Source organism: Falco peregrinus, chromosome 2, assembly GCF_023634155.1.
Source record: "Falco peregrinus isolate bFalPer1 chromosome 2, bFalPer1.pri, whole genome shotgun sequence".
NCBI lineage: Eukaryota > Metazoa > Chordata > Aves > Falconiformes > Falconidae > Falco > Falco peregrinus.
In genome coordinates this window covers 92,959,047-92,970,048 of record NC_073722.1, presented here as the reverse complement: position 1 = coordinate 92,970,048, position 11,002 = coordinate 92,959,047, and the positions used below count along the sequence as shown (strand labels likewise).

The 11,002-nt window shown below is 65.3% G+C and overlaps 1 protein-coding gene across 1 annotated transcript; it reads left to right on the top strand.

Annotated features, from left to right (window-relative positions):
* The first annotated feature begins 43 nt into the window (after positions 1 to 43).
* On the top strand, positions 44 to 10,743 carry TBC1D10A (TBC1 domain family member 10A). Its single transcript, XM_055795198.1, has 9 exons — positions 44 to 325; positions 3,190 to 3,289; positions 6,327 to 6,434; positions 6,784 to 6,890; positions 7,552 to 7,666; positions 7,933 to 7,998; positions 8,352 to 8,541; positions 8,978 to 9,132; positions 9,361 to 10,743. The coding sequence occupies exons 1-9, from the start codon at positions 120 to 122 to the stop codon at positions 9,751 to 9,753; spliced, it is 1,440 nt and encodes a 479-aa protein (XP_055651173.1). The 5' UTR covers positions 44 to 119; the 3' UTR covers positions 9,754 to 10,743.
* The last annotated feature ends 259 nt before the right edge of the window (positions 10,744 to 11,002 follow it).

Genomic DNA, 11,002 nt, shown 5'->3' with positions numbered 1-11,002 from the left:
AAGGCCCCCTCCCGCCCAATGGCGGCGCGGCGTGGGGGCGTGCCCCGCTGGGGGGGGCGTGGCCGCCGCCGTGGCCGCGGCATGGAGGAGCGGCCGCGCCGCCGCTGAGCCGCGCCGCCATGGCCAAGAGCCGCGGGGGCGGCGGGCCCGGCTCGCCCGGCGGCCGCCACCAGGGCCTGGCCGGCACCCGCGAGAGCCTGGCCGAGCCGGGCGGCGACGAGCTCAGCTCGCTCGGGTCCGACTCGGAGGTTAACGGCGGCGGCCCCGAGGAGCGGCGCGTCGATAAGTTCGGCTTCATCGTGGGCAGCCGCAGCGCCGAGGGGCCGTGAGTGGGGCCGGGGCCGGGGGAGCCGCGCCGCCTGGGGGAGCCGCGCCCGGCCCGGCCGAGGCCGCCGCCGGCCCCGAGCGCCCCCGCAGGGCCGGGCTGCGGGCCGCTGGGCCGGGCCGGTAGCGGCTCTTCCCGTCCCGGGCGGGTGGGGATCGCCCGCCGCTTGGGGCCTTCGGCAGCGGTGGAGAAGGGCGGCAGCAGCCCCCGGGGCGGCCCGCGGGCGGCCGAGGCTCCGGGGGGCTCCGAGGCCGCTACCGCAGCGGCGGGGGGAGCCCGTGTCCCGGCAGAGGCCGCTCGGCGTGTCCCGCTTCCCCCGGCGGCCCAGGCCCTGGCCAGGCCCGTGCGCGGTGAGCGCTCCGAGCCGGCCCCGCGCCCCCGGGAGGGCCGGCAGCGGGGGGATGGCGGGAGTCTGCCGGCAGCGCCCGGGCCTCCCGCCGGGGTCAGTGTCTGGTTACCCCGCGCTCCGAGCGCCGCATTCCGGCGTATTTTTGGCCGCTGTCAAACCGGAGAGGCCGAGCCACCGTTCGGCGGCGTGCCAGGACCACCGGCGCCGGTGGCGAGGAGGTGCTGGGCCCCGGGCTGGTGCTGGCACCCAGGAATGCGCTCAGGGCTGCTGGCGAGCTGGTTCGGCAGCATGTTTGGTGTTTGCCTTCTTGGCCGCGGCTTCGCAGCAACGCCCAGAGAAGCACGGGACAATGGCGGTGCTGGGCCAGTGCTGGCAGGGGGGCTCCCTGGTGGTTTGCACACCTGCGTGCTGTGGTGTCGGTTGGGCTCCGTGCCTCAGTTTCCCCATCTGTAACGAGCAAAGCACTCATCCCTCCTAACCTATGGGCATTACTCGGCCAGTCCGCAGGGAGAAGAGTCACCGCCGGTTGGATTGCTGGTGCTGGGCAAGGTGCATTGCTCGGGGTGATAAACCCTGTCCCTGCCCACCAGGCTGACAGCTCAGCACCGTAGGAGCTGGGTGGCTTCTCCTGCCTAGGGTGCTGCACCCCATCCTGGCCACCTGCCGCGTTTGGGATGTTTCCTGTATCCCTGGGTGCTTGGAGTGGATGTCACTGTCCCTGGGGTCCAGCAGGCAGCAGCTCCCCTGGCTGGAGCTCGTGGCGCTGGAGGCGAGTGGCTGCTCCTGGGGGTGCCAACAGCGTGGTGACTGTGTGGGCACTGGGGACTGAGCCTTCCTCCCACGCCCTGCAGATGTTCTGGGGCCAAATCCTGCTCTCCTCCAGGCCTTTTATCTGGTTTCTGTCTGTCCAGGAATAAACAGGAGTACGTGGCCTTCCACCGTGGCTGGCAGAGTTGGGGTCCTTCTAGCTGGAAGGGTTTGGGGAAGCATAGGGAGAGCAAGTGGGGTGTCCCAGCATCTGCAGAGGGTCTGGGGGCATCAGGAAGTGCTGAGCTGTGGTCACCCACAGTGTGGATGCAAAGGAGCGCCTTCCCTGCATAGGGCATCACCGCCTCCCGGCCTGGCGTGCCCTCACCTCGTCCTCCCCGCCTTGGCCATCTGAAATGCCTCTGGTCCTTGCTCTGTGCCCGCTGCCAAGCAGCCATCAGCTGGTAACAGCTTCCAGTCTGGGCTGGCTGGGCTCCAGCAGGCCCACAGCCAGCTCCTGGATCCAGCGTCCAGCGCTCCCAAGCTTCCCACGCCTCAGAGAGCCCCAGCTCCTCCGGCAGCCCAGGCTCCCGGCTCGGGGCCAGCGCGCTCTCCATCCCCGTGCTGGGCTGCGCTGCTGGCCGTGCCCAGCCCGTGCTGGGGAGGGTGGGGTGGCCCCACCAAGCAAAGTGGATCCCTTTGGAGCGGGTTTGCTCTGAAACAATCGCTCTTGGCCCTGCTGACCCGCTGTGGTGGGTGGGAGCCGGCGGGGAAGGGCTGGGCAGGGAGTGGGGCAGTGCTGCCAGCTGGATGTGGCCCTGGGCGCGCTGTGCTGCTTGCCTTCCGGCTCCCCACGCAGAGAGGTCTGGGAGGAGGCAGGGCCTGGTGTCCTGCAGCGGGGCTGGGCGCTTGGCATCTCCCTGGGGGATGCTCAGCATCCAGACCACTGTCGGGTCCTTGGAAACGATCTGGCTGCTCCTGGGATGCCGAAAGCCAGGAAGGCGTCAAGCCTGCTGGAGTTGGCCTTCTTTACTGATGTCCCGAAGGAGCATCTGCTCTCCCTGGGATGTCCGTGCCCAGGGCCTGGCCAAGCTGTTTGTCACCCGTGTCCTCACTGACGAAAGGCGGAGGGACCCAGGGGGTTTCCGCAGTGCCGGCTTCCCCCTCGTTGGCTTTGGCATTGCGGCAGCATCCCTGCCTGCCTCGGCAGGGTTAAATTGGATTCCCTGGCTAGGCTGAGCTTGCTGGAAAACACTCCCCTCCCTCCTGGGGGACCCTCAGCCGGGCTCAACGCCGGGGCTGGAGCAGCGCCAGGCTTTTGGAGCACGACGGGCCGTGCGGGTGACACGATGCTTATGGCCCCGGCTTTTTCAGTCTGCAGCCAGCCCCCGCAGGGTGGATTGGACCTTGCTTAGCTCAGCTATCGCCTCCGGATGTGCTCCCCGGTTCCTCACCTTCTTGCCATGCCCTTCTCTCTGGGCATAGCTCCCCAGGGATGCTGAGGCATGCAGTCGGTGCAGCGCAGGCTGCTCCCAAGAGGTTTTGAACTGCTGAGGAGCTGGGGCTGCGCTGGCGCAGTGATTTCATGGGTGGTGAGCGCTTCCGGCAGCACCGAGCAGCTGCTGAAACGCCGGTGCGCTCGAGTGTGTCCTGGCCAGGCTCTGTGCCTGCTGGGGGGCACCCAGGGTGCCGAGAGGATGGGGGGGACTCTGTGCTGCAGGGAGGGCTTGGCACCATGCTGACCGGCCTCTTCCCTCCCGTCCCGCAGGCTGGAGGAGGTGCCTTTGGAGGTGCTGCGGCAGCGGGAGTCCAAATGGCTGGATATGCTCAACAACTGGGACAAGTGGATGGCCAAAAAACACAAGAAGGTAAGGGGCAGCATTGTCCCCTGGGGCTGCCCCCGGGACAGCTGTGCAGGCGAGAGGAAGCAGCAGGGAGGGACAGCCAGGTGCAGCCGTGTCCCTTTGAGGCTTTGGGGCAGCCTGCGTGTCACTAGGTCCCCACAGACAGACGCGTTGCCTCTGGAGGATGCTGTTGGTTTGAATGGGCTGTTCTCTCCCTGTGACGCTTCTCATGGTGGGAGGGAAGCTGGAGCTTGTGGGGGGCTGAGCTTGCAGTCCCCGAGCCAGCCTGCTCCTGCCCCCGTCTGTTCCCCGCCGGGCTGGAGCCTTCCTAGGGCTGCTTTGGCTGTCTGCAGGCAGCCATGGGAATTGTTCAGTCATGGAAACTTCTGTTCTGAGCATCTTGTAGACCAAAAAAAGCTTTGGGTAGGAAATGTTTGAGCCTGATGTGCATGACGCTGGGCTGCAAGCTGGGGTCCCCAGGAGATTCATGGTGGTGTGTGTGCTGGGTGGCTCCATGGCTCGGTCTGTTGGTGCTCCCTGACCTCCTGAGCCTGTGGATGAGGCAGGGATGGGATGCAGCAAGTCCCAGGTTGCTGCTGTGTCTGCTGGAAGCAGTGAGGTTGCTGGGACAAACCAGCAGTGCCAGAGAGTGGCTGAAGGGCTGCTGCCTCCTTCCTGCTTCGCTGGCAGAGCCTCCTGGCACCGCTCTGTGCACTGTGCTCCTGGAGCGCTGTCCCTGCTCGGTGCCTGGTGAATGATGCAGGAATCCCTCATCTCTTTCCTGGCTGCTTGCAAAGGATTTGGGAGAGCTTTTCAGGCCGCGGCAGGCGGGTGCTTTGTTCTGCAGGCAGTTTCCGCTGCTCTCCAGCCGTGCTGCAGCCTGGCCTCCGGGCTCGGGTGAATGCTCCGGCAGGCGTACGTCTGGCAGAGGAGCTCCCTCGTGCTTGGGCTGAGCTCCTGGGGGTCTCCGTGGGGCTGATGTGCTGTCTAGTCCATCCTGCAGCAAAAATCTATGCCCAGAGCCTCTGAGGTCTGATCTGGAGAGCTGCTCTGTGCTTGGAGCCCTGGGGCTGCTCGGGGAAGAGTGCCAGGCCTGGCTGCGGATGCTGCCGACAGCCCCTGCTCTGGCAGAAGCCTGGCTGCTTTGGTACAGGGCCACGCCGCGTGGCTCGGGCCCTGCTGCTTCCGAAGGAGCTCCCTGCGCCTCTGAAAAACCCCGGTACTTTTCTGGCTGCCTCACCGGGGTTGGCTAACGGCCCAGGGATCTCTTGGGCCAGCTCCTGCCGGGCTCGCTCCCACCTGCACCGCTCCAGGATTCCGAAACGCTCCTTCCCTCGCCTGCCTGGCCCAGATCCCAGCGGAACCACAACTCCGCGTCCTTTGTGGCGCCGAGCTGTGCCAGTGCCACGTGCTGGTCCTTGCCCCTTCTAGCCAGACTGAGGGAGGGCAGACGCGTGGGCAGCTCCCCCTGCTCTGGGGGCAGGCAGCACTCCGACTGCTCTTTGCTTTCAGCATCCCTCAGCCCAGACACGCTCCTGGTCCCTGGAAGGGCACGGTGGGATCCTGGGGGCCAGGTACCCCCAGTGTGGTGGTGATGGCAGGACCTTGCGTGGGGCTGAGGGATGAGATGTGCAGCTGCTTGGCCTTGGCTGCGCTGAGCCTGGCCAGCTGGAGAGGCTGCCGAACCAAAACCCAGCAGCACAGCTTCCTTCCTGGCAGCTTAGCCAGCAGGAAGGGGACCGGCTTGAAAAGGGAGCCATCAGCAGTGGCAGAGCTGCCCGCAGCCGCCCTGGGCATCGCCCGCTGCGTTTCCTGCAGGCACAAAAGCCCTCTGGGGTCCAGGACAAACAAGCAGTGCTGCAGCAAGGGAGCAGCAAACCCTCCCGGGGACACGGCGTTACCACCACGCTGGGCTGGGCTGCTTAGAAATGGAACCGCTTGTTACCAAGTTACACAAGCAAACGGGGAAAAGGAGCTCTGGGCAGGCAGGAGAAGCTCTTGGGAGCTGTCAGCCATGGCTCGCAGAGCCTTGGTGCATCTCCAGCAGTTGGCATGTGCCACCTGAGCAGGGACGTGAAGCGCCGAGGCTGCGCTGAGCTTTTGCAGGGTTTTATGTGGGGTAACTGCTGAAAGCACCGGTCCCACGGGCCCCACCTTGCTGCATGCCCTGGCTGAGGACAGTGGGGAGATGGTGCTGCTTCCCTGGGCACTGGAGTGGGGGAGGGGGGGGGTGTCTCTGGTTTTGGCCCCTGCTGGGGTGCTGGCAACAGCAGAGTTGAGGTGGCTCAGCTCGCTGCCGAGGGGTAGGTACCAGCACTGCCCCACCTGGACTTTGGTCCTGGCTGGTGCCCTGCACCAAGGAAACTGGTGGCTGTCTGTGGGCAGTCAGTGGCCCTGGGGGCCTCGGGAGTCAGCCACATGTGGAGCTGGGGCCAGTCCTGCCCTTTGCCCGGGATGAGCAGGTGGAAAGGCTGAGACACTTGGCACGCTGCACCTCCCGGCTCCCCATGGCCCCACTGGCAAGCAGGAGGGCTGGGCTGGGGGTCGGAGAGCCCTCCCCTGTGTCCCCAGTGCTTTCCACGGGCTGTGCGGGGTGGGGAGGGAGCCACTCGCTCCCCACTTTGGCTCCAGTGTTTGATTTTCCAGTTCTCAGCAGGATCCTGCTGTGAGGCAGAGCTGGGCTTGTTTGGAGCTGTTTGCAAGCCACAAAGCCTCGGCTGGGCTCCTGGCGGCCATCTGCAGCTCCCTCTCGCTGGTGCGGCTCTGGCTGCCATCCCAGCTGGTGTGTTAAGTGCTGGGCTGGGGAGAGGGGTGAGCAGGGTCTCTGGCTGCCTGTCCCCATGCTGTCCTGTAGGTCTGTGTGACACTAGGTGCTGTCACGGGACACGTGGCTGGGCACACTGTCCCTGGGGGTGCAGGGGGACGTGCCCTTGTAACAGGGAGGCAGCAGGGGACCAGTCCGCGACTGCGGTGCTGGGCCTGGCTCCCATCTTGCGCCAGGGTCATTTTGATCCCCACCGCTCCATGATTTCCCCTGTAATGGCCATGTCTCTCCGCACAGATCCGGCTGCGGTGCCAGAAGGGGATCCCACCCTCTCTGCGGGGCCGTGCCTGGCAGTACCTCTCCGGGAGTAAGGTCAAGTTGGAGCAGAACATCGGCAAGTTTGATGTGAGTGCTGCTGAGGACCTTCCTACACTGCTGCGGTGGGGATGCTGGCGGAGGAGGACAGTGCTGGGATGGCTCCTGCTGCCTCCAGGGCTGGGGCGTCTGTTGGGGTCCCCGAAACTGCTTGTTCCCACTGCGGGGGGTGGGTGGTTCAAGGGGGCTAGTGTCCCAGCAAGCATGGGCTGACCCATGACCTGATGGGGCTCATGTTTGAGGCAGAGGCGCAGGCCCAGCGCTGTGGCTGCTCTGCTGGCTCCCCTGGGCTTGCTGCGGGCCCTGGCCCCACATGCTGGAGAAGGGCTGGCACCGTGCCAGTTTGGGGTGCTGCTGACCCCAGCCCTCTCCTCTTCAGGAACTGGATCTCCTCACGGGAGACCCGAAGTGGCTGGATGTGATCGAGCGAGATCTCCATCGGCAGTTCCCCTTCCATGAGATGTTTGTCTCGCGCGGAGGCCACGGGTAAGTGGAGCTGCTGCGTGTCAGGTCCTCGGCAGCCACTAGTTTGGAGCAGCACTGCGGGGTGGGCACTGTCTATAGCAGCTCACGGAGCCGCAGTGTCCCCCACAGTGTCCCCCACGGTCCTTATACCCCCCAGCTTGCAGGGCATCCAGGCATGGGCTAAAACCAGGATGGCTTCCCAGGAGCACAGTGTGTGGTTTGCAGCCCTCAGCACCAGCTCTGACACCCAGTGGGGTGGGAATTGCCATGGCAGGAGGGCAGAGCGAGGGACTGGCCAGCTGTGGCATCCATTTCACAGGGAAATGCTGTTCTCCACGTGTCGGGGAGCATCTGTGCCACTGTGCTTGCAGCTGGGTCCCTGCCCAGCTACGGCTCACCCTGAGAGATGGTCATCTTCCTGCCTTGCCCCTTGGATCCGGGCAGGATGGGGCCTCCGTGGGTAGAGCTTCCCAGAGCAGAGCTGTGGTTATCGTGTCCTGTAGCCCTGGGTATGTGAGGAAGAGGGATCCCAGCAGCGACTGACCCAAGCTCGGGTGGGAAGAGTGGTGGCTGGTAGCCAGATCACCATGTGATGCCCAGTGCTGATAGGGCCCATGGGGGAGGCTGCTGGGCCGTGTTCCTGCCCTCTCTCCACCTCTCCATCCCTGGGGTGTCTCTGCAGGCAGCAGGACCTGTTTCGGGTGCTGAAGGCATACACGCTGTACCGCCCAGAGGAAGGCTACTGCCAGGCCCAGGCCCCCATCGCTGCTGTCCTGCTCATGCACATGCCAGCCGAGGTATGGGCACGTGCCTGGGAGGGCAGGGAGAGCTAGTGGCCACAGAGCTGGAACCAGGGGGAGGTGTGGGTCTCTGGGGTGGACAGAGTGCTTGGCTCACGGCACCCATTTACCCCAGAGCTTGGCTGGTGCAGGGAGGTGTCCATTGTCCCAGGTACGCTCTGCCTCCTCCTGCCCACTCCCTTGGTCCCTGGGAGTGGGGTGGGGGCTGTAGGGATGTCCCCTGGGCACACCTGGGTGCTCACCCACTGTCCCTTGGCTTGCAGCAAGCGTTCTGGTGCCTGGTGCAGATCTGCGAGAAGTACCTCCCTGGCTACTACAGTGAGAAGCTGGTGAGTGAAGGGCCTGTGGTGTCTTTGGTGGCAGCAGGGACCTGTGATGTCTCCAGGCCGAAAGCTCTCAAGCTTTCCCAGCTTCTCACCCTGGAGAAAGAAGGAAGCTCAAGGAGATCCTGGGTGCTCCCATGGACTCCGTTGTGCTGTGGCCCCAGGAGCATCCCACAGTCAGAGATGGGGAGCTAAACGTAGCTTTGCTGCCGGCATCTGTGGGGCACAGCTCTGCTCCTGTAGCCTGGTCTGAAGGGTGGGCTGCTGCTCCTCTGGGGCCAGGCACTGGGGAGCTGATCCCAGGGCTGGGCTGGGGTTAAGGTGCTCACTGACTGGGGCTCCTGACACTGTTCCTGCAGGAGGCCATTCAGCTGGATGGGCAGATCCTCTTCTCCCTGCTGCACAAGGTCTCACCAGTGGCCTACAAGCACCTGAGCAAGCAGAAGATCGATCCCATCCTATACATGACCGAGTGGTTCATGTGCGCCTTCTCCCGCACACTGCCCTGGAGCTCTGTCCTGCGCGTCTGGGACATGTTCTTCTGTGAAGGTAGAAGCTCCCCACTGTCCTCCTCTTCCTCCTGGGGTGACCAGCCATACCCTGGCTGCAGGGTACCCTCTCTCCCTCCTGCCCTCCCCAAGGACTGGGGGTGGCTTTGTAAAATAAAGCGGGGGGAAATGGTTTTGTACAAAGGGGTAAGGCAAAGGATGGCACCCGGGGCTGCAGCAGGAGCACTGCTGTGGCTGCTTCCCTGTGCCTGGCACGTGGGACCCATTGTAGAGCAGATTTGTGGCAGCCACGTGCCTGGGGTGCAGGCTGGGCTGTTTTGCTGGAGTTTTGGGGGCACATCCATCCCAAATCCCCCCTCTTCCTGGTCCTGCTAGCAGTCAGGGCATGCATATTGTACCCTACAGCATCGGAGGGACATGGTGGCGGCGTCACCCTGTCCTGCTGGGTGCTGACTGCCTCACCTCTCCCTTTGCAGGGGTGAAGATCATCTTCCGAGTGGGCCTTGTGCTGCTCAAACACACCCTGGGCTCCTCGGACAAGCTCAAGTCCTGCCAGGGCCAGTATGAGACCATGGAGAGGCTGAGGGCCCTCAGCCCCAAGATCATGCAGGAAACCTTCCTGGTGCAGGAGGTGAGGGTGCTGGGGAAGGTGCCGGGGCCCAGTGCTGCCCAGTTAGGCACCAGGCTGCTGGACTGGGCTGCCCCTGGTGCAGCACGGGGGCACTTCCCAAAAGGCTTTGATTTGGGGTTGCCTCTGCCCTGGTGGGGTATCCCAGACCGTGCCCCAGTGCCTGGGGTGCAGAGCCACCCAGGATGGCACTGTCACTGATGGGAGATGCTGATGGCCCGTCCCTTGCAGGTCATCGAACTGCCGGTGACGGAGCGTCAGATCGAGCGGGAGCACCTGATCCAGCTGAAGAAGTGGCGGGAGACGCACGGGGAGCTGCAGTGCAAGTCCCCCCCGCGCCTGCATGGCGCCAAGGCTATCAGCGAGGCCGAGCCCCCCACCCGCAAGGCGCTGGAGCCCGTCCCCTCCATCGTCGTCTCCCCCGGGCCTGCCCCTGTGCCCAAGGCCCGCAAGAGCAAGGAGAAGAGCCGAGAAAAGGGCCCGGCCAGCCCTGCCAACGGCCCTGGGGCCGAGGGCAACGGGGCCCCTGGCTCAGCCCGGGAGCTGCTGCAGCCGCAGGTCTCCCCCCACCACCAGTCCAAGGAGAGCCTGAGCTCCCGGGAGAGCGAGGACACGTACTTGTAGGGCCAGCGCGGTGCTGGGTCCGCACCCCGGGCAGCCGGGCTCAGCTGGGCTGCGCACGGACCCGGGCTCGAGGACGCTGATGGGGGCTATGTGGGGACCTGTGGCACCCGGTGCTGGGGGCTCTGCGCTGCAGGGATGGGGACGAGGGGGCTGGTGTGGCTGCATGGGGACACCGTGGTCCCCGTGTGCAGGGATGCCTGCTCGGGGCAGGCTCAAAGCTGGGGGGCATTCGCAGGAGCTTGGCCAGACGTGACCAGAGGGGAGACCCCTTTGGTCTGCGCTGGGTGCCCACCCCGGCAGGGTGCTGGCACCACGAGCGGTGGGAGCCCTGGCAGGGGGTGGCTGAGCCACCTGAACTCCCTCCCCACAGCCGGAGGGGCCAGGCTGCCCCTCGGGCCCTTCTCCCTGTCCCAGAGCCCCTCGACCCATGGCCCCCAGGGTCCCTCCCATAGCCCCCACCCTTCTGCCCACCCGGGCAGACCCAGACCCAGTTCCCGAGCACTCGCGCCTGGCGCAGGGGGACTGGGGGTACGCGAGGAGCTGGGGGGACCCCTTTCCCCCCCTCGTCTTTACGTAGTGAGGATATATCAAGCTGTAGCCCTATATATAGTACCAAATTTACCTACTCACTGAGCCTATTTATTATTCGTCCGTGGCAGTAACCGTTGCAGGACAGGGACGGAGGTTGGGAGCTGGAGGCAGCAGGATTTGATGCCAGACCATGGGGCTAAAGCCCCCCATCCCCGTCCCTGGGCTCCCCACGGCTCGGGGGGAGCATTTGCCCTGTCGGGGCTCTCCCCACCGCTGCCACCCACCCCGAGACCCCAGCAGAGGTGAGACAGGGTGGGTGAGCGGCCAGGTGCTCCCTGGTTGCAGGGTCCCCTCTCTCCCCCCTGCCCTCCCCAGGGGCCGGGGGTGGCTTTGTAAAATAAAGCAGGGAAAAAACGGTTTTGTACAAAGGGGTAAATAAAGCAGGATTGTGTAAAGGCACAGCGCCTGCGGCTGCCACCGTGTCTTGTTGTCACCCTTCTGCACTGCGGGGTAAGGGGTGGCATGGGACAGGGGGTGGCACCTCCTCCTGCTGCACCGGCTTTGTGGGGGGCACCCTGGTCTGGACCCCGTCTCCCCTGGGTGCTCCGGCCCTGGGGGAGGTGCTGGGGAGGGTCCTGGGAAGGGACCTGCTGCTGTCACCACTCTGTCACTGGCCCGGTGGAGCCACTAAGGGTGGGACCGCTGAGACCCTGGGTCG